We start from the raw sequence: 19,625 nt of genomic DNA on the forward strand, positions 1-19,625 counted from the left end.
AGGTCACCACCCCTGTCCCGGGTCTTGTGCTCGAGCGCGTGTGCCAGGCTCGTGTGTGCCACGCTCCCGTTGGAGTGGGCGCTCTCAGTCTGTCCCAGGCAACCGCGGTGCTATAGAAGACCAGTAGGGGGAGACATTAGCACGTGGGTACATCTGCCGAGGTCCAACTGGGGAGAGCGGGTCGGACCGGGAGGGTCTGAGCTATGGGCTGGAGCCAAAGTTATAAGCACGGAAGCAAGGAGGGGCGGGGAGAAGGGGCTGGGAGACAAAGACCCAGATGGCGAGGCCGGGAGGTGCTGGAGTCCGGCGTCTTGGGACCAGGGCGCCAACTTTTACTTTTTCGAAAGGCTCCTCTGCCCTACGCCCTTTCCTCTTTGCCCTCGAGGTGTCTTTCTTTATCGAGGTGCCCTCTCATCCCCACTGGCCTATCCCAGGGCCTTGCCCGCGCCTTCAGACAGGACAAGACTCGAAATCTGGGCCCCTGGTGTCCCACAAGTCTCTTCCCCAAAGTTGAGATTCCCAAGGCCTGCTCCCCAGGGGCGAAGAACTCATCTTCCCAACTTTCCCGTACTTGACCCCTCTGAGACGCCACCGCCCACCGCTATCCGTTTGTTCAGGACTCCGGGTCCGGGTCCATGTGCAAGCGGACACTGCACGGCGAGGGCGGAAGGAGGAAAGCCCACCAGAGCCCTCTGTGAGATGGGACCAGGAGTAAACAAGCTATCCTTGTCACGGAGGTGGGCACCGAGCAAGGACTTCAGGGCTCGCGTGTGTAACAAAAAGAATGGTAGTACTTTCCCGGGAAAAGTACTGAGCCTGTTTGGCCCAGGTCAGTGGGCCGGAGTGTCGACCAGGCGCTCGGGGAGGAGAGCAGGCCGATAGCTCTAGAGGAGCGCCAACTTCCCACGGGCTGAGCGCTCTGGGAACAGGACTAGGCAGGATCCATCCATAACCGCAGGAGCCGCACACTCAGATTGGTGCCATCGAGAGCGCGGCGTCCTTAAGAGCTCCCTAAAACCCCGCCTCCTTCCTGTTCTGGGGGCGTGGTGCAGGGCAAGGACCCCGTGACGGAGCTTGCTATTGGCTAAGATGCGTAGGGTTGGCCTTGCGTACGCCTGAGCAGGGGAGTAGACAGCTCAGCGGCGGCGGAGGGAGTGTATGCGCGCTGGTCAGCAGTGGGAGGTGTGTGAGCCTCGCACTGACCGTAGAGCCTCGGGCGCAATCGCCAGGGAGCTAGGACTCGGCGACTGGGCTGCCGGGCCACCCGGCCTAGGCTTCAGAGGCGCAAACTGATGGGACTAGCTCGCTCGGCAGTGTCTCCGCGCTCTTCTAAGTACACTGAGCGGGCCCCGCGCTGAAGTCGAAGCTGTCGGGGGGCGCGCAGCCCGGAGTCCCAGTGTGGCCTGGAGGAACGGAGCCCGTGCTAGGGTGGCCCGGTCGGGAGCCCCCAGACCGAGCTCGTGTGGTGGGGAGACTCCCACTTCTTCCCAGGGGTGCCGATCCCGGGGCGGTCGAGGCGTCCGGGCGGCCACCGAGTCCCCAGCGGTGAGACCCCGTCGGGGAGAGGTCGCACAGTCCCAAACAGTCTCGGGGAGCCGAGCGGAATCGGACGGGATCACCCGGGGGCGCAGAGCCCCCGTCGTGCTTCGTGCGGCGGAGAGGCCAGTGGAGCGAGCCCTCGGAGGCCACAGCTCATGCTCGGGTTGGGGGCGGCTGCCCAGTGAGTCCTCCTGGCCGGCGGGGCGGAGAAGAGCGACACCGAAGCCGGCGGGAGGGGAGCACTTCAAGGCCGGCGGCTGCGGAGGATGGGCGCCTGAGCTTCTCGGAGCGCAGCGCGGCACGGGAAGGCGAGGCCAGCTTTGCTGAGGAGGCGCCAGGGCATCCCGAAGTGCAGCCTGCCCCAGGGAAGATGGCCCGGCCTGGCCAGCGTTGGCTCGGCAAGTGGCTTGTGGCGATGGTCGTGTTGGCGCTGTGCCGGCTCGCCACCCCGCTGGCCAAGAATCTAGAGCCCGTGTCCTGGAGCTCCCTCAACCCCAAGTGAGTAACTTATCTGCTCTGGTCCCTGGGGGTGAGGCCGCGCGCCCCCGAGCGCCTGTGGGAAGGTGTTCGGAGGAGGAGCGGCGCCCCATTTTGTCTATGGCTTTTTCGAGTGTGTTTCCCTGCGGCCGGGCGGGGAAGGGTGCGGTGGGGTTGGGTGGGGGCACTTGGCTGGGTTGTGACCCCTCAGCTTCCCGGCCCTCTCCTCCGCACGTCCCGGATCAAGTCGAGGTGGTCGCGCCGGGCGGAGCTGGGAGTCTGAGCGCCTTTGAGCGCACCGGAGAGCTGGGTCGGGGAGAGAAAGCAGCCCCCTCTGGGGCCCCTGGGAACGTGGCGGTTTTCGCCAAGAGCCGCTGGGGGCGGGGGGTGGGCGAGCTTGACCTGGGCGGGGGAAGAGGCCGGAACACAGGTTCCCCGTTTGTTTAGCTGTGAAGGGACCGTGGCGTGGGACTTCGCGCTTGGGGCGGGTGGCAGTGCCTGTATCTCCATTCGGGCTTCTCTCATTTTCATTTCTCTTTCTTCCCAGTTTGCTTCCCTAGCTTTTCGCTTTGCCGTCTCTCCTAGCCTCCCCCACCCCCGACTTTCTCCCTGCTGGGTCCGTGGAAGGGCGGGCGCCGCTCCCAGGCTCACAAAGGCGGCGGGTGGAGAGGGGCGGAGTGGGAGAGAGGTTTTGTTGGGGGGGGGGGTGTCGATCCAGCGCTCGTCGGGGGTCCAATGGAGCCGGCGGCAGAGCTTCCAGGGCTGGCCGGGGTGGAGAGTGGCGGCCGAGGTGGCTAGGGAAGTGGGTGGCAAGCAAAGGATTCCTGCCCAGGCGGGTCCCACTGGCCCCCCCACCTTCTGTCCTCAGATTGGGGAGTTGTGCTTAGCTTTCCCAAAGGGGTTGGGGAGGCAGCTATGTAGAGGAGATCCTTTCTTTTCTCCCTCCTCCTTACCCTTCACAATCCTCTCCCACCTCCCAACAACACACACACCTTTCAGGGCGGTGGCTCAGTGGTTTCTGGGCTGTTAGTGGGGAGTCGCTGGATTGTGTAGTGACCTCTGGACCTTTTTCTCTTTTGGCATCCAGGACTCAGGTTGGAACCCAGGGTCAAAATTTCTCTTCCTTCTTGTTTTCTGGAGGTCCCAGCAGTGTGCGGACACCCCACTTAGTGGGAAGCTGGGGGCCCTTGGCCTGCCCTCTGTGCTCTATGATTCCTGTACCTGGAATCTCTTCCTGTCCACTCTTATGGGCTCCCCGCTAACTTCCCGAGCTCCTGCCTGTCTTGACCTCTTAGGTTCCAGGGGTCATGCACCTCTCAGCCCTGGAGTGGGAGAGGGCGGCTTCTTTAGTTCTCTTCTCCTTAGGTTAAGGTACGGTCCTATTTATTGGTCAGTGGGATGTCTAAACCAGGGTCAGAGTACAAGGAAAGGGATTGACAACGATTTTTCCTTAACCCAGAAGCCAAACTGGGCCCAGTGCTCTCCTAACAGCAGGGACTCAAAATGGTCTGGGGGCCTCGGGCTGTTCAGACCAAGGAGAAAGGCTGTGAAGTGCCCAGTTCCCTCCTGTAAAGGTGGAGGCTGGAAATGCTCTCTCTTGAGCCAGGAGAGCTGAAATCAGCCTGGGGTAGCCCATCCTAGGGGCTCATGGGAGTGACCTAATTGCTCTCTCGGGTCTCTAACCAGAGATAGCAGGCAGCTCCACAGCTGGAAAGGAGCCCTCCTGCAGAGTGAGGTCGGGGGTGGCTGGGAGAAACAAGATCTCCCTGAGCTTCACCCTTTTTGTGTCTTGAGGCCTGAGTGCTCTGGAACGGTTTGCAGGTTTTTGAGATCTGCCCCATTCCCCGATCCACTTCAGGCTGAGGGTAGGCATCCTGGGGGTGGTGGGAGTGGTGGCTGAGGCCTCAGTAAGACTTGCACGAATTCCATCCTGTAATTGAGCAGATCCTGGGAATGGTGGGGGACTGATACTGGTGCCCCTGCGCGCAGCACCCCCTCCAGAGTTCCATCTATGCTCAGGGGTCTGGAATGCAGCCTGTCTGTGTGTGTTGGCACGGGTTTGGGGGGGCAGGAGGACAGGAGGAAGGCACTGCCCTCAGCTTCACTCTGAGCTCGGGGAGCCTGTCTCTGCCACTGCGCCCAAGCCTGGGACTGCCACAGCCTTTCAAATCAACGGTCTTTTCCTGTCCGTCTCTCCCTCTTTTCCTCCTGCCTGACTTCTCCCTCTCAGGCCCTTGTCGGTTCGCCCTCTCACATCCTGTGTGAGCCGCGTTCACCTCCCCTCTCCAGCTCTGCTTGCCCGCTCTCCCTCTTTCTCACACTCCCTCTCACTCTTAGTCACTCTCTGCCTCTTTTTCTCGAGTCCTTTTGTTTCTCGCACATGCCCGTGCTCTCCCTCACAGGCTCATTTTCTCTCTTCCCTCCCCTCTTCCTCCCAGCTTTTGGTCTCTCGCCTCAGTCCTGTCAGGAGCTGGCAAACCACCCCCCCCCCCCCGAAATCTCCCAGCGCCTATAAACCCTGCTTAATTGCTTCCTCCTTGGTAAAAAATCAAAATAAAGAAGTGGTGGGGCTGGGGGTATGTTTCCAGGTTCCAGGATACGGGCAGCCCCAGCCCTGACCGGGAGAGGGGAGCCGGAAGGGCTGACTCCAGACTCCCAGCCTCTTTCCCAAATTGGTGCTGTGGCCTTCCAGGGTGGTAGTCCCTGGGTGGCAAGAGCTTGGCCCCTTGTCAGAGTTGCCCGATAAGTGTAGGGTGGGAAGGTGGGTCTGGGCCCGTTAGAGGTTGGGAGGAACCAGAGTACATGGGCATGCTTGTGTGGAGTGGGGGGGCTGTGATGGAAGGTCCCAGGGCAGACCCCTCCTCCAGCCTCCTCCCCTGAGAACTTGGGGCAGCCGGCAGGCCTCATACTTGAGTCCTCAGCCAAGTCCAGCTGCTGCAGTTCAGTCTCTCAGTCCCATTCTGACCCCTTCCTGCCCCCCACTCAGGTTCCTCCACCTCCAGAGAGTGGGAATGTGCCTGAGATCATATTACACCTTCCCTGCAAGGGGCGGGGGTGGGGGCTTCAGCTTGGCATCCAGGACCCTTGACTCCATCCAGCATGGGTGGGGGCAGCTGCAGACCCCAACCCAGGCTTGCCTGCTACAAGCCAAAGTGTAGGTCCCAGCCCCCTCACAGCTGTTCCAGCTCACAGTCCTGGGGAGGCCAGCTCAGGGGGCCCCTTTCCGGGGTGGCTAGGGACCTGACCTCTTCTACTCTGTGGCTGATTGGCCACAGGTGGGGGCCTGAAAGTGATGGGAAGCCAGCAGCCCCTCTAAAGTTCCCTGTTCCCCTCCCTCCCCCACCCCCAGGCAGCCAGACCTGGGGCAAGAAGGGCCTGGTGAGGCTGGACTGGAGGCTGAATCCAGGGTTCCCTTTCTCCCCTCAGGCTCTCCACTGCCTCACCAACTATGAGGGATGGGGATGAGTGGGCCCTGGATACCACTGTGCATCACTGTTTCCTGGTGTTGGGAGTATTGAGTGGGTGGGCCAGCCAGGAGGCCGCTGGTTGCCATGGGAACAGTAGGTTTGCAGGGAGGGTCCACCCTGCGATTATTAGGGGAGCTGAGGTAAGGGAATGCTCACCAGCCATGTTCTGGGTTCCTTGCCCTGGGCTCTGTAGCAGCCCCTCCTGGGTGGGTTCTCACTGTAGTTGTTTTGGGTGGCGGTGCTAGCAGCCAGGAGTGTAGTCAGCTCGTTCAGCTTCTTCTAAATGGTACTGTGCTTGGTGTGCTAACTAACAGTTGGGCAGTACCTTGCTACCTCCAAAGCATTCTCAGATATGAACTCATTGGATGTTCCCAACAGCCCTGGGAAGTTGGAATTGCCCATTTTCCAGACGAGGAGGCATTTGCCCAGAAAAGGAAAATGACTTGTTTAAAGTCAGTCAGCTCGTAGTGGGGAGAGCTGTGCCTTGTGCCATTCTTTCCACACCATCCCACTGCCTTGGAATCTGGGAGAGACTGGGTTTCGGAGGAGGCGCTGGCTTTTGCCCCCGGCTTTCGCTCTCACCTCACAGGTGTGTGTGCATCTGTCCTTGTGACTCAGGCCCTGCCCACGTGGGATGAGCAGTGCTCCAGCTTCCTCATTTGATTTTACTAGGCCTACGTCTGAGGGCCGCTTGCTCGGGGTGACCTGATCTAGAGGCAGCCAGCTCGATGCCTGGCACTCTCCCTCCCGGGCTCTGAATAGCAGCCTTGGTTCCTCTCTGGGCCAGGAATCTCACTGCCTCTCAGGGACCCCACAGAAAGCAGACAACAAGGAAGGGGCTGTTAAGCCCTCAGTGGGCCCTAGCATTGGCCAGGTGGGGCAGAGGGGAGGCACAGTTCAGTGTAGGTGTGGGGGGGACTTCCTCTGGGGCTCTCCTGGCTTCCCTGCCTCCGACAGTGCTGTGTGTGTGCCAGGACCCAGCTGCTGTTTCTGCCCACCCACGCCTGGGCGGGCACTGCTGGGACATGCCAGGCCTGCTCCTGCTGCCTCGGGGGCTGGGTGGAGCTGGGGGAGTGAAAGAGGAGCCTTTAATTTGGGGTCTCCCCACCCTTGCTGGGATGAGAGCACACTTGAGCTCCAGCTTGGGTTCTGTCCTCCGCTGGTCCTGCCACCCTGGGGTGCAGGCGCAGTGGTGCCGGAGTCACTGAATCAAAGCTGTGACTAGAGTCTTCTACCAAACCTGGGCTGGCATGGCCTAGGACCAGGCTCTCCCTTTGGCCACTCTCTGACCACAAGTCCCTAGAGCCTGAGGGAAGGATGAGAGGGAAGGAAGTGTGGTGGAACGTGGGCAGCTTTCTAGGCATGACCCCCATAGCTCCAAACTCTCTCTGCTATAGATTGTCTGTGTATGGGTGGATAGGGGCTTAACTGGACAAAGAAGCGGGGGGGGGGCAGTTGGCCTCTGACCAGCACTGGCCACTACCCCAGACCCTCAGGCTTCTTCTCTCCCAGGATTCTTTTCAGCGGTCATGGTGATACTTCTAAGCTCAGTAGGCAGGCTGGGGGAGAGACTTGGGCTAGGGTAGAGGGGAAGAGGCAGGCCACAGACAGGAGACTGAATGGCAGGCTGCCTCCCCTAAGTCCTTTTACTCCCTGGGGTGGCTCCCTGGGGTCCCAGGAGCTATCAGAGGCTAAGGAGGGAAGGCCTCAGGGGTTACCATGGCGACCTGCTGCAGGCTTCCTGCTGGGCCATGTCAATCCCCTTATTTTCCAGAAAAGGGCTTTGTCTGGGGGTGGCCCCAGGCAGGAAAGCTTGGTTTGATAATGGGGGGAGTAGTAGTTTTTGAAAACTGGGGGGTAAAGAGTTTAACTAGGTACTCTCTTCCTCCTCCTGTCAGCCCCTACTCCTAACCTGCTGGGTACGAGGGGAGACCAGCAGGGTCCCCGCTGTACAGGCTGACTAGCGTCATACCTGACCTTGGGCTTTACTCTCACGGGCTGCATACCCACACCTCGTGGCCCCTCACCACTTTCTGGGGCTTCTCACAGGCCCAGAGGCACTTTTCTCAGTGGTGGGGAAGAAGCTGAGAAGGTACCATCATGGGGACCAGGGTCAGGGAAGGTGGGTCTCATCAGGCTCCTCTCCCTTCTGCACTTTAGGGGAAGGTGAGTTTCCCTCTGCCAGCTGCTATGCAAATGAACTCATGAATATTTATGAATTCTGTTCTCTGAGGTTGATGAGAGTCTGAGGGGTGTTGGGGGCAATAGTCCTCTCTCCTCCCCCTCCCCCACCCACTATGTAGACATCTGTTTCCTCGGTTGTCTCTGGGTTCCAGGGCTCCAGAACCTGAATGGTGATGGGAGACTGCTCAGGGTAGACAAGACTCCCTGGTGAGTAAGGCGGGCCAAGTGGTTAGAAAAGTGAGCTGGCCTGTACCCCTTTGCGTGCCCTCTACCTGCTGTCATCTCCAGTTACGGTCTTATGGAGGTGCAGCTCTATAAGGATTCAGCCAATGTTTAAGGTACTCTTAGACCCCTAGGAGTTAACATCCTGGGTGAGTTTAGGCTCCTTGGGTTGGCTTTGAGCACCCCTCTTCAACAGGAACATTCACCTGGTTACTCATTCCCTCACATGAGGAGCCTGGACTCAGTAGGTCTCGAAGTTTCCTTCTATCTCTAAGATGTTAGAAGTTGTCTAATCCTACTGCCTGGATGGAACCAGTATGAAGATTGGAAAGTGAAAAATGCCTTAGGAATTATAGAGGCTTTGGTGAAACTTCTTGGCTTTCTGTAGCGCATGGAGTTGGGGGTGTTTTCTCTCAAATGTTTGTGTGGGCCTCCATCCCATGCCTGCTTCCTTTCTGGCTTTCTGGAGTGTGGTAAAGCTAGGTACTAAGGCGGGTGAGACCTCCTTGTTGTTGCTTTTACCCTCCTGCACAGAAGGATGGCAGGTCCCAGCTTAGTGGAGCTTCCCTGGACGTGGAGAGAGGGCTGCTGTTCTTCATCCACTCCATCTACTTGGTCTAGTTCCCTTAGTCACCTCCTTGGGTATCATTTCCCTCCATCCGGTGAGGATACTGAGCTCCCAGGAGGCCCTTGTGCCTTGTAGCCCCCACTGTGGAATGGGCGCTCAGGGAGTAGAACCGTGTTCTTCCACCGTTAGCTTCATTCCCTTGAAGCACTGCCTTCGGCCCTTCATTGTCCCTTCTGCTAGAGAGTCTGTCCCCCACTGGATGAAACCCACACTGCTTCTTGTGACCCTGGCCTTTCAGTCTGGCCCCAGCTGAGCTTTACCCCCTCTTCTGCTCCTCTCTACCCACCACTGGGCCAGTCACTGGCCTGGGTTTTTTGTCCCAACCACTGCTGTTGCTCTTGCTGGGTGTTGACTTCTTATTCCTACCCCAGGATCTGCTTTCATCCCACTCTTTCTGTGGGACCATTTCTGACTGTCCTGTCAGATGAGCTGTCTCCTTCCTCTCTCTGCGTCCAGCCCTTGCCTTTTGAGCCACCATCCTCTTACACAGCCTCCAGATAGCCTGGTGCTATCCATTGCTGCAGCATGGGCCGTTTACTTTTCTGAACCACACCAGACAGTAAAGTCCTTGAGGATGGAGCTGTATCATCTTTTCCTCTTTCCCACCCAAGAAACAAGACTGGGCTCATAGGTCCTTGGTGTTAGTGTCTGGCCTCCTGCCTCTTGGCAGACCACGCTATTTCTAAGCAGGAATCACGGTTGAGTGCCAACTATGTGCTCTATACATGCCATCATGCCTCCCCTCCACCATCCTTGGAGGAGGGGCTCTTCCCACCCCCAGTTTATAAGTGAGGACACTGAAAGATAGGGAGATCAGGCAGCTCATCCAAGGTCACAGAGCTGGTAAGGGCCACCATCCATCTGATTCCAAAGTCTGTCTTCTTTCTCCTACATTGTACCGACTTGCTCCCAGGCTCAGAAATGGCCGAGAGCGCTTACTGTGCTTAGGCAAGGACAGGATGATGTGAATCGGTGGCCCCAGGCAGCTGCCCTCCCCCTGCTATTTCCCAGTGCCTGGCCTTCTGGATTAGAAGATGAACCTGGCTCGGGAGGCATTTGTCCATCTCCTCTCAGGATGGGGAGCAGAGGCTGTGTGTGTGTGTGTGTGTGTGTGTGTGTGTGTGTGTGTGTGTGTGTGTGTGTGTGTGTGTGTGTGTGTGTGGTGGGAGTGGATTAGAAGGCAGATGAGCGAGGTTCCTGGGGCTCTGTCTTATATGATCTGTTGTTCCTGCTCAGGCCTCTTCTCCTCTTTCTCTGTTATCCTTTGCAGTGAGACTGGCCAGATTTGGGGATTCAGGCTTTTGCATTATGGGGGTGGGATGAGTCCTGGTAGGATGCCAGGCAGTGGGAGTGGGGAGTGGAGAGAGCTGTGTGGAGCTGTACCTGGCTGGAGACTGTGCCCATTATCCCTTGGCTCTAGGCAAGGCCTGTTCCTATCTCCCCATCATGCCCAAGATTAGCAAGGATGGGGGAGAAGGCATGGGGCCAAGATAGGTTGTGCATCCCCAGCCGTTGGCTGGGAGCTGTGGGGGTGGTTTCTAGGGCTCATTGTGTGTGTGCTTCTTTGTGTGTGTCTGTGCGCATGAGCGCATGTACACGCGTGTGTGCTGGAGGGCCGGTAGCAGAGGCTATGAAGGAATGTGAGTATGTTGGGAGTGCGAGGAGGACAGGGCTGCCACATCCAGGCAACCCAAGCCTGACATCTAGGTGCCCAGCCCATCTGCCACGTCAGCCCCCCTGCGGAAATGCCACATTAGGACAAAGGGCTCCCCCAGCCAGGCAGTGCCCCACCCTGCCGAGCAGTCAAAGCCTGGCAGCCTTGCCCATGGGCCACCCCTTCCACACCCTGCTGGCAGCATGGTTCTCTTTCCCCACCCCCAGCATAAGGATGGAAAAAGGACAGAATGCCTGTCCTCGCCATCTCCACCCAGTGTGCCCAGCCTGGCCCTCATTGTCTGCTCCCCTGGTTCTGGGGATGGCCTGAGACCCCCAACCCTGAGGCTAACCATCTCTTCCCTCTTGGGCAGGTTCCTGAGTGGGAAGGGCCTGGTGATCTACCCAAAGATTGGAGACAAGCTGGACATCATCTGCCCCCGAGCAGAAGCTGGGCGACCCTATGAGTACTACAAGCTGTACCTGGTGCGGCCTGAGCAGGCAGCTGCCTGCAGCACCGTGCTCGACCCCAACGTGCTGGTCACCTGCAATAGGCCAGAGCAGGAAATCCGTTTCACCATCAAGTTCCAGGAGTTCAGCCCCAACTACATGGGCCTGGAGTTCAAGAAGCACCACGATTACTATATTACCTGTGAGTCCCTGCCCACCACATGGTTCTTTCCTGTCCTGTAGCAGTGGGAACTTCTGAGTAGCGCATTGAGACCGCACACAGTTCAGGCCCAGCCTGATCCAGTCCCCTTTGAAGAGTGGCGTGCTCTCCTCGTAGCGTGGCCTTGGAATTCTGGCCCCAGCGTTTACCAAGGGACCTCTGCTGCCAGCTCGCCCTGGCTCTAGTAGTTGGGTGGGAGAAGACTCTGATTCGTGGTGCTCTCTCTCTTATTTTCTTTGCCCACCTAAGATCTAACCTTGGGAATGGCAAAATTGGCAGAGCTTCAGCCTTCCTCTTCATGGGAAATGGAGGCCCCAAGAGGTGAAGGGGCTTCTTGCCCTAGATCACACAGAGAGTTAGGGAGCGGGTTGGGTTTCCAACCCCGTTCTCCTGACACCTAATCTAGGATTCCTTCTAGTCTGTGGAGAAGTCTTCCTCACCATGCCAGTTCTAATTGCTTGGCCTCTGAGCAACGTCACCCAATGAGGAGACACATGTAGCTTCCACTGAGAAAGAAGGGCCTGTGGCCTTGGTCATGATAGGGGAGCAGCATCCTCATGGGAGGGGCTAGTTCCTGGACTCTGTTCCTAGTGGGAGGAGAGAAGTAGAAAGGTTCACGGGTGGGTGGGAGCTGCTTGCAACTCCCTGGTTCCCAGTTCTATTCTTAAGGGCTTAGACATCACTAGGGCTTCTGGGTAATGCTGGCAGACCTCTTCCTCCTCCTGACTGCTCTGGCCTCTTGCTGCAGCTACATCCAATGGGAGCCTGGAGGGACTGGAGAACCGGGAGGGAGGTGTGTGCCGCACACGCACCATGAAGATTGTCATGAAGGTTGGGCAAGGTGAGCACCCAGGCCGAGGGCTCCTCAGCTAGGCTTTTGCGACAGATGCTCCTCACTGGGTGGCGGGGGGTGGCGTGGGGAGTAGTGGCAGAGGGGGCAGTAGGGATAGGGGATCTGAGGTCCAGTATCCAGGCCATTCTTGGCCGGTGGGTGCTATGTAACTGAGGCACCTACGCTGCCGGAGTTCCCCCTTCACTTGTTCTCTCCCCACCCCCAGACCCCAATGCTGTGACGCCCGAGCAGCTGACTACCAGCCGGCCCAGCAAGGAGGCAGACAACACTATCAAGATGGCTACACAGGCCCCCGGTGGTCGGGGCTCCCTGGGTGACTCTGACGGCAAGCACGGTGAGTGTATGGGAGTCTCCCAGAGGGCAGAAGCCATTGCTCGGCTGCCCTTTCAGGCCCTAGCTCTGAAGGAAGGCAGGGCGTGGCCCGAGATCTGCCATGTGTCTCTGGGACCCCTGGCTGACCTTCTTCCCCTCCCTTGCCTCCCTCCCCCGTCCACAGAGACTGTGAACCAGGATGAGAAAAGCGGCTCCGGTGGGAGTGGAGGCAGCAGCGGGGACCCCGACAGCTTCTTCAACTCCAAGGTGGCATTGTTTGCGGCTGTGGGCGCCGGCTGCGTCATCTTCCTGCTCATCATCATCTTCCTGACCATCCTGCTGCTGAAGCTGCGCAAGCGGCACCGCAAGCACACGCAGCAGCGGGCGCCCGCCCTCTCGCTCAGCACCCTGGCCAGTCCTAAGGGGGGCAGTGGCACGGCGGGCACCGAGCCCAGCGACATCATCATCCCCTTACGGACTACAGAGAACAACTACTGCCCCCACTATGAGAAGGTGAGTGGGGACTACGGGCACCCTGTCTACATCGTCCAGGAGATGCCGCCCCAGAGCCCCGCGAACATCTACTACAAGGTCTGAGGGCCCTGGCAGCCTCGGCCCCGAGGGACAGTCAGCCGGGACTGCACCTCTCCATCCTCACCCACGTCCCTCCCCTTGCCAGCTGTGCCCATCTTTGTATTTAGTTTTGTAGTTTCTTGGCTTTTATAATCCCCCTTTTGCCCCGCCCCCTGGGCTTCAGAGGGGGGTGCTTGTGCCCCCAGCCCCATGCTCTTGTGCCTTCCCCCTCTGGCCAGGCCTTTGGGCTCTGCGGGGGCACCCCTTCTTGGAGGGCAGGGTCGGAAGCTGATGGACAGCAGGCAGGGAGACGCCCCCCCTGGCCCTGTGCCCCCTCGCCCCCTTTCTCCCTTCCCAGGACTTCTTGTCCGCTATCATCACTGTTTTTTAATGTTTTTGTGTTCATTTTTTTAGCTGTCAACTCATTTTCATCTGTTCTCTTTTTTTTTTTTAAGAAAAATGGAAAAATGGAAAAGACAGCCCCTCCCCAGGTTTTCTGAGCCCAGCCTTCCGCAGTATCAGGGGCCTGGGGCAGGATGTGGCCAGCCGGGAAGCATAGGATGGCATTTCTTTTATAAACTTGTTGGCATATTTTATGTGGGGAGGGGACAGGCCAGGGCTGTTCTTGCCCACGAGGGAAGACAAGAGTGCCATTGGGCAAGGTGTCTCACCCTCCCCCACTGACTCTCCTTCTACAGTGCTGATCTTGGCAATGGGGTAGTGGCTGCCACCCTTCCACCAAAAAAAAAAAAAAAAAAACTTCCTGTGGGATACTTGGACATATCCTGCCTCCCTCACTCTCACGGTTATTAATGTCTTAATTGGCTGTTGCCTGGGGAACAGGAGAGCTGCTGCAGGCAGATGACCTCATGGGGGGTGGAGGGAGGTGAGGTACCCAGGTGGCTATTTGCCCTGCAGAGCTGGGAGTTCCCCCTTCTCCGCTCTGCCCTGTTCTCCCCTCACCTTTGGCACCCTTCGGCCTGGTGGGGAAACAGAGGCCCAGGGCGGAGAACTAAGCGGGTATAAGGCCAGGTAGCCTGCTTCTTTTCTGGGCTCTAGCTCAGGTGGGTGCCCCCCTAACCCAGCTCCCGCTAGCCCCCCAGTCTTGGGCTGGGGCTTGGAAAGAGGAAGAGGCTTGCCTAGGGCTGGGCCAGCACGCCGTGCACTTTGACCCCGGCTCCTTGCCAGCACGGCTGCTAACAGACTGCCACTAGCAAGCGCCTTGCAGGCACTCCCAGAGTGGCCATGGAAGGAGCTGGGCCTCCCACCATCCACTTCCACACTGCCTCCTGGCCAGGTGCCCACCCCACTGCCAGGTGGGAGAGGGAGCGGAACAGCCAGTCCCTTCCAGGTGGCAGTCGAAAGGTTTTTTTTGTTTTTGTTTCTGTTGCCATTTGTGTAAATACTAGTCTTTTTTGGAAAAAAAATAATGTAAAGATGTTTTGTATAAACTCTGAATTATTTTCTTGTTGCTTTTTTCTTAGAAAAAATGAGAACTAAAAAAAAAAATTAACCACATGGAGAAATGGGTGTAAAATGGTGTCGTGATGTTGGGGAATGACGTGTGAGTGTATGAGTGAGTATATGAGTGAGAGAGGGAGAGAGAGAGGGAGAGAGAGAGAGAGAGAGAGAGAGAGAGAGAGAGAGAGCGAGAGAGAGAGAGAGAAAGAGAGAGAGAGAGAGAGAGAGAGAGAGAGAGCGCGTGTGTGTGATTTTCATGTGCCCAAAACACTGGTGATCTGGTCTGGTATGGGAAGATGGTGGCTGTCCTAGTGGAGCAAGATGTTGAAAATGCTCTGTGCCCTTCTTCGTCACAAGTTCTTCTACCCTCTTGTTCTGCTGGACCCTGTGACCATAGCCCCCTGTCTATCCTATCACCACTGTGGCATAGGCCATGGGCATCTGCCCCGTCTGGCACTAGACTCAGCTAGAGAGAGTAGATGGGGGAGGAGGTGTTTCCATGGGGACCTGGGTGTGTCCGCAAGTACTGCCACCACCTCACTGGGGCTAGATCTGGGACCTGCTGGCAGGCCCAGCCCTGCCCTGCCTCAAGACACCTGGAGGTGGCTAGAAATAACTTCCCAAGAGCTGGGCCTCAGCTGTGGCCCGCTGGGTAATGAGGCTGCTTCAGGCTGTCCAGTTCGCTTCTTAGCCAGAAGAGCCTTCCTTCTCCTGCACACCAGAGCTCTCACCATGGCACACTCGGGGACTTCCGGCTGACAAAGCCCTCGAGCTAGAGCAGCCCCGAGCACCCAAGCATCTGAGCATCTCCCTCCTGCAGGCTGATGGTCTGAGAGTGGAGTGAGGGCCCTGAAGAGGGTTTGGCCTCATTGCCACAGCAGAGACACAGGCTGGCAAGGCCCGGAGCAGCCCGCAGGTCTTCTGGGCGGGGGACTCCCTCCTTATGGAGATGGCTGAGACAGATGTCAGGAGAGGAGGACAAGTGGGATCCCAGCAGCTAAAAATGGGTAAGAAGGCACTAGAGGAAAGGAGGAGGAGGAAGGAAGGGGAGGGTTGGTTAGCGATCCAGAGCAGGAAGCCCCAGCGCACCAGCCAAGGAGCAGGCAGGGCTGTGAGGGAAGTGGGAAGCGCACGGAGGAGGCAAGGGAGGAAAGTCACGGGACCTGCAGGGTGAAAGGGAGGGAGGCTGGCTGGAGCAGGCAGGGCTGGGCCTGGCTGGGGTGCTCCCGAAGCCAGCTGGGGCAGAGGCTGTTTATTTGGTTTCTCATTAACCAAAGGAAGTGCCTGGATCAGATGGGGCCTCTGCTGCTTGACTGCCTGCCCAGAGCAGGGGCCCCTGCCTGGGCCAGGGGTCTCTACTCAGGGCTGGTTCAGGCCAGATTGATGTCTCTAACTGAGGGGGAGCCTGATCTGGGTTGGGTAGAGCCCTTCCCACACATCACCAATGAGTGTCCTTGGGTGGTCCCCCGCCCAGCCCAGGACACGGCTGCCCCCACCCTCTCAGTGGAGGATCGAGTTTCTGGGGGCCCCTTGGGAGTAGCTGTGAGGAGTGTGAAGTAAAATCTCTGGGAGACGGCAAAGCAGAGTATAAGGCAGCCTCTCCAACAGCCCAGAAGGTTTGTGACTGCTGTTGTCACGTGCCCTGGCCTGGGCACCGTGGCCGCTGCTCGTCTGAGCTCCGTGTCTGCTGTGCCGGCCACACAGCACTGCTCAGTAGCCCCTTGTGGCAGTGTCCTTCACCCGGCCAGTGCCTGCCACTTAAAAATAAAAACACTTACACATGTTATCTCATTGACTTTCATAAGCTTCCCTGTGAGGGTGGACGGTGGGGAATTCTTTGCCCCATATTTGAGGTGAGGAAACAGACCCTCTGCAAGGGGCAGTGACTTGCCCAAGAACACACATCAAGTGAACGCAAGCACGAGGCTTTAAGTCCAGGTGTTTTTACTCTACCATGAGCAAACAGAAGTTGCTAGAAGGTGATTCTCCTCCGGCCCACCGCCCTGCTCCTTGCCCCGTCTTGGGTGGGACTGAGCAAGCGTGCTTCCTTGGGGCTCTTGAAGAACGGGAACCATCCCCCCGCCGTTCCCTTAGCCTCTGTGTGGGTCAGGAACGGAACAAGCTAAGCTAGCTGGAGGCAGGGGTTGTGAGCCTCCTGTGGTAGGGCCCCAGACTGGCCCCACCCTCAGCTCTCCTTCCTGTCCCAGCTGGGCCCAAACTCCTGGTGAGTCAGGGATAGAGGATGCTTCCCAGGTGAGGGTGGAGCTGCCTCGCTTCCTCCACAGGCTGAGCCCAGATCACCAACGAAGCCAAGTTGAGCAGGTGCTAACCAGGCCTCAGTTTCCCTGAAGGGATAGGCCTTGTGGAGCTGGAAGGCCAGGGCTCTTGGGACTTATTGCGCTGATCCATTTTAAGCTCCCAGGAGGCCTCCCGGAGGCACCAGGGATGTGGATGGCCTGGCACCCTCTAGGCAGGGGCATGAGGGTGAGCTGAAGAACCCAAGAAGAGACCTGGCTCTACTGGGACCATCCTAAGTTGGTCCCTGCTGAGCCAGCGGCCCTTTGGCCACCTGGCATCAATCACTCTCGGAAATCCGGCCCGCCTGCCTGGCCTCCTGTCCTGCCCGGGCACGTCACAGTCCCACTGACACCCCAGCTGAGTCAGCCCCAGCCTGCCAGGGGACCCTCCTCGCCCATCTGCTGCCGGCCTCCTGTACAGCTGGCCATTGGATCTGGGGGGCTGGGGCCTCAGCTGGTGCTTGTTAGGTTGACTCCCCCTTTGGGAGGCTGCTGAGGGGGAGACCAACCCCCACCCAGGACGGGGGTCATGGAGCCCAAACTGAAAGCAATTTAAGGGCATGGGGAGGACAGTAATTACAGGTTTTGTTTCCAGTGGTTAATTATCCAGCTGGCAAAGAGAAAGGAAAGAGGGAAAGCTGGGGGTGCGGGGAATAAGGAATTCGTGAAGGGATAGGGAAGGGCAGGAGGAGTTTGCCACGGGGGCCTTTTGATACCGGGGAAAGAGCCCTGTGCTGAGAGGCTGGAGCCCAGGGCCTGTCCCAGGTCTGCCGTGACTTTTTGACCAGCTGCAAGCAGGTCCCTGCCTCTTTGGGCCTCGACTTCCCTGTCTGGGTAATGAGGAGTGGGGTTAGATTTCTTCAATTATCCAGAGAATATTTACTGAGCACCTACTATACGCCAGTCAGCAATCTGGGCACTAGGGTACAGTGATGAACAGGATAGTCAAGGTCCCTGCTCCCAGGGACCTCACATTCTAGACTGGCCTTTAAGTGCCTGATTAGCTCTTAAAGTTCTTGTGTGGTGATGTGAGAGGCAGAATGGAGGATACACAGATTAAAAGCTTGGGTACTAAACTTAGCCTTCCATTTGTTCATTCATCCATAGTTTTTAAACAAGTGTTGAATGCCTGGCACCAATAAGTGGTAGCTGTTGCTTCTCTCACGAGGTGTGGAGTGGGCAGTTGGACTCTGGGGCTGGGCTTCCCAGGGATCCTTCTTGCTTTGAGAGTGGCCCCCAAGCCCTGGCTGTTCCCATCATCACTGACCAAAGCCGGCCTCTTACAGAGTTCCTAAACATCCTCATCAGAAGTTATCTTGAGGCCTCAATCCCAGTCTGCCTCCCCCAGCCCCAGTCCCACCTGGACTGGGGGCTGGGCAAAATATACCCATGATAAACACCTCCCAAAGCCGAAGTAGAAGAGGTGTGTGTCCTCAGCCCTTACCTACCCCTGTGGCCCCACGGGCTGGTCTCTCTCAGCCTCCGCAGGAGCAGTGGGTAAAGACCTGGCTTCTGACCAGGGCCCTAGGGAGGAGCTCCAGGTGGCTCCTTTGCTTCCAGGGTCCCAGGAGCAGCCGAGACCGTGGAAGCCACCCTGCACCAGGGCCTTTCCACCAGCTGGATTCTGCGGGGAAGAGCCCTTGTTCTCAGGGGGGACTGGCTGGTGGCCTCCCTTGCTGCCCTCATGCCTGTTCAGTAGAATCTGAGAGGTCAGAGGCCAGGAAATGGCAGAGCTAGGACTTTCCTGAGAGCTCCTTTCCAGATCAAACCCCTTATGGGGAAACTGAGACCCAGATACCGGAAGGGACTTAAAGGCACACAGGGAGTGCTGACAGAGCCACCTCTCTTTCCTCACAGGCCACAGCTGTGAGCCCTTTTTGCACACAGCTGCTTTGTTCTCCCAGAATCCCCAAGAGTTTGTGTGAGTGAACCTAACAAACATATATATATACACACACACACACACACACACACACACACACACACACACATAGTATTTATATTGACAAACTATGTAAGTTTATACAAAGCAATTACCAAAAGGTCACATTATAAACCTGAGGAAAATATGGTCTTGGGAGGTTTAGGCCTGGTAAGAGCAGACCCGGAAAAGCAAATGCACTAATAGTTTGTCCCCCTCCCTGGGGGCCCCTCTCCTGTGGCACCTCACGCAGCTCTGAAGTCACTCCTCGACACGACAGCTTGGAGGTCCCTGTAGGGGCCAGACCCAGGATTGGGCATCTCAAGCTTGGGTCCCTAAAGGTCTTGGGATTCACCCTTCCCTGGGAACCCAAGGTGGTGGTCCAGCCTCCCTTGCACACCTCCAGGGCCTCCCTCCCTCCCTCCCCCACCCAGGCAGCGGGCCTTTCTGGACAGCCTGACAGTTAGCTGTCCTTGCCCTGTCTTCAGCCCCCCTGCACACACTAATAGCCATGGCAGTAACATGCTTTCACATGCAAATTGCTATGGAATTCTCAGCCCCTGCCGGTGCCCCAGCCCCCAACGCCTCCCCCTGGGCAGATTCAGAGAAGAGAATGGAATCTTTCAAGCTGTTAGGGCGTTTAGAGACCTTCTAGTCCAGCCCCCTAGTTGGATGGATGGGAAAACTGAGGCCCAGAGAAGGGAAGAAGGAACTGCCCAGAGTCACACAGAGAGTTTACCGGGACTGGCCCTCACCCAGGTCTTGTGACTTTCAGCCCATTGCCTCTTCACATTACCTCACAGCCTCCCAATCCCCCTTCTCCCACCCCACCCCCACACCCATCCAGGGCTGTTGATTGTGGGCTCTGGGATCCCTCCCTCTAGCACAGACACTCATCCAAGACACCCCTCAGTGGAGCCTGGGAGCGTGGAATCCAGAAAAGAAAAGGCCAGAGGTGTCCATGACTTAGGGGCACTGCCCAGGGAAGGGAGCCTTTCTCCTTTCAAAGAGGCAACAGGCAGGATTTGCTCGCTTCTCTCTCTGTGCACAGCCCCCTCCAGTCCCCCAATCCTGGCCAAACTGCTCTCATCCCCCACAGCAGTCCTGCCAAGCCATGCCAAGCCTTCTCCTGGGCTCTAGCCCCACAGATCTTCCCAGCTTTGTGTAACATCACCCTGCTGGAGTTGCCACCAGCAAAGCCTGGGCCCTGGGAGGCCCTGGGAGGCCCCAGGAACCCAGATCCCATCTGGGGTATGGAAAAACCTTCCTTCTCTTCAGTTCAGCTGAAACAAGATCGGAATTTTCTGAATTGAACTTTACAAGGAAATGAAAATAAACACCAAAGGGGGAAAAGAGACCAGTTTACAG

General features: G+C 57.8%; 1 protein-coding gene across 1 annotated transcript; it reads left to right on the top strand.

The window, feature by feature from the left end:
* Positions 1-1,656: 1,656 nt before the first annotated feature.
* Positions 1,657-12,602, top strand: EFNB1 (ephrin B1; the record flags this gene model as incomplete). Its single annotated transcript, XM_082864027.1, has 5 exons — positions 1,657-2,037; positions 10,545-10,822; positions 11,589-11,681; positions 11,899-12,027; positions 12,190-12,602. The coding sequence occupies exons 1-5, from the start codon at positions 1,910-1,912 to the stop codon at positions 12,600-12,602; spliced, it is 1,041 nt and encodes a 346-aa protein (XP_082720153.1). The 5' UTR covers positions 1,657-1,909.
* Positions 12,603-19,625: the final 7,023 nt, after the last annotated feature.

Source organism: Leucopleurus acutus (genome assembly GCF_964270905.1).
Source record: "Leucopleurus acutus genome assembly, chromosome: X".
NCBI lineage: Eukaryota > Metazoa > Chordata > Mammalia > Artiodactyla > Delphinidae > Leucopleurus > Leucopleurus acutus.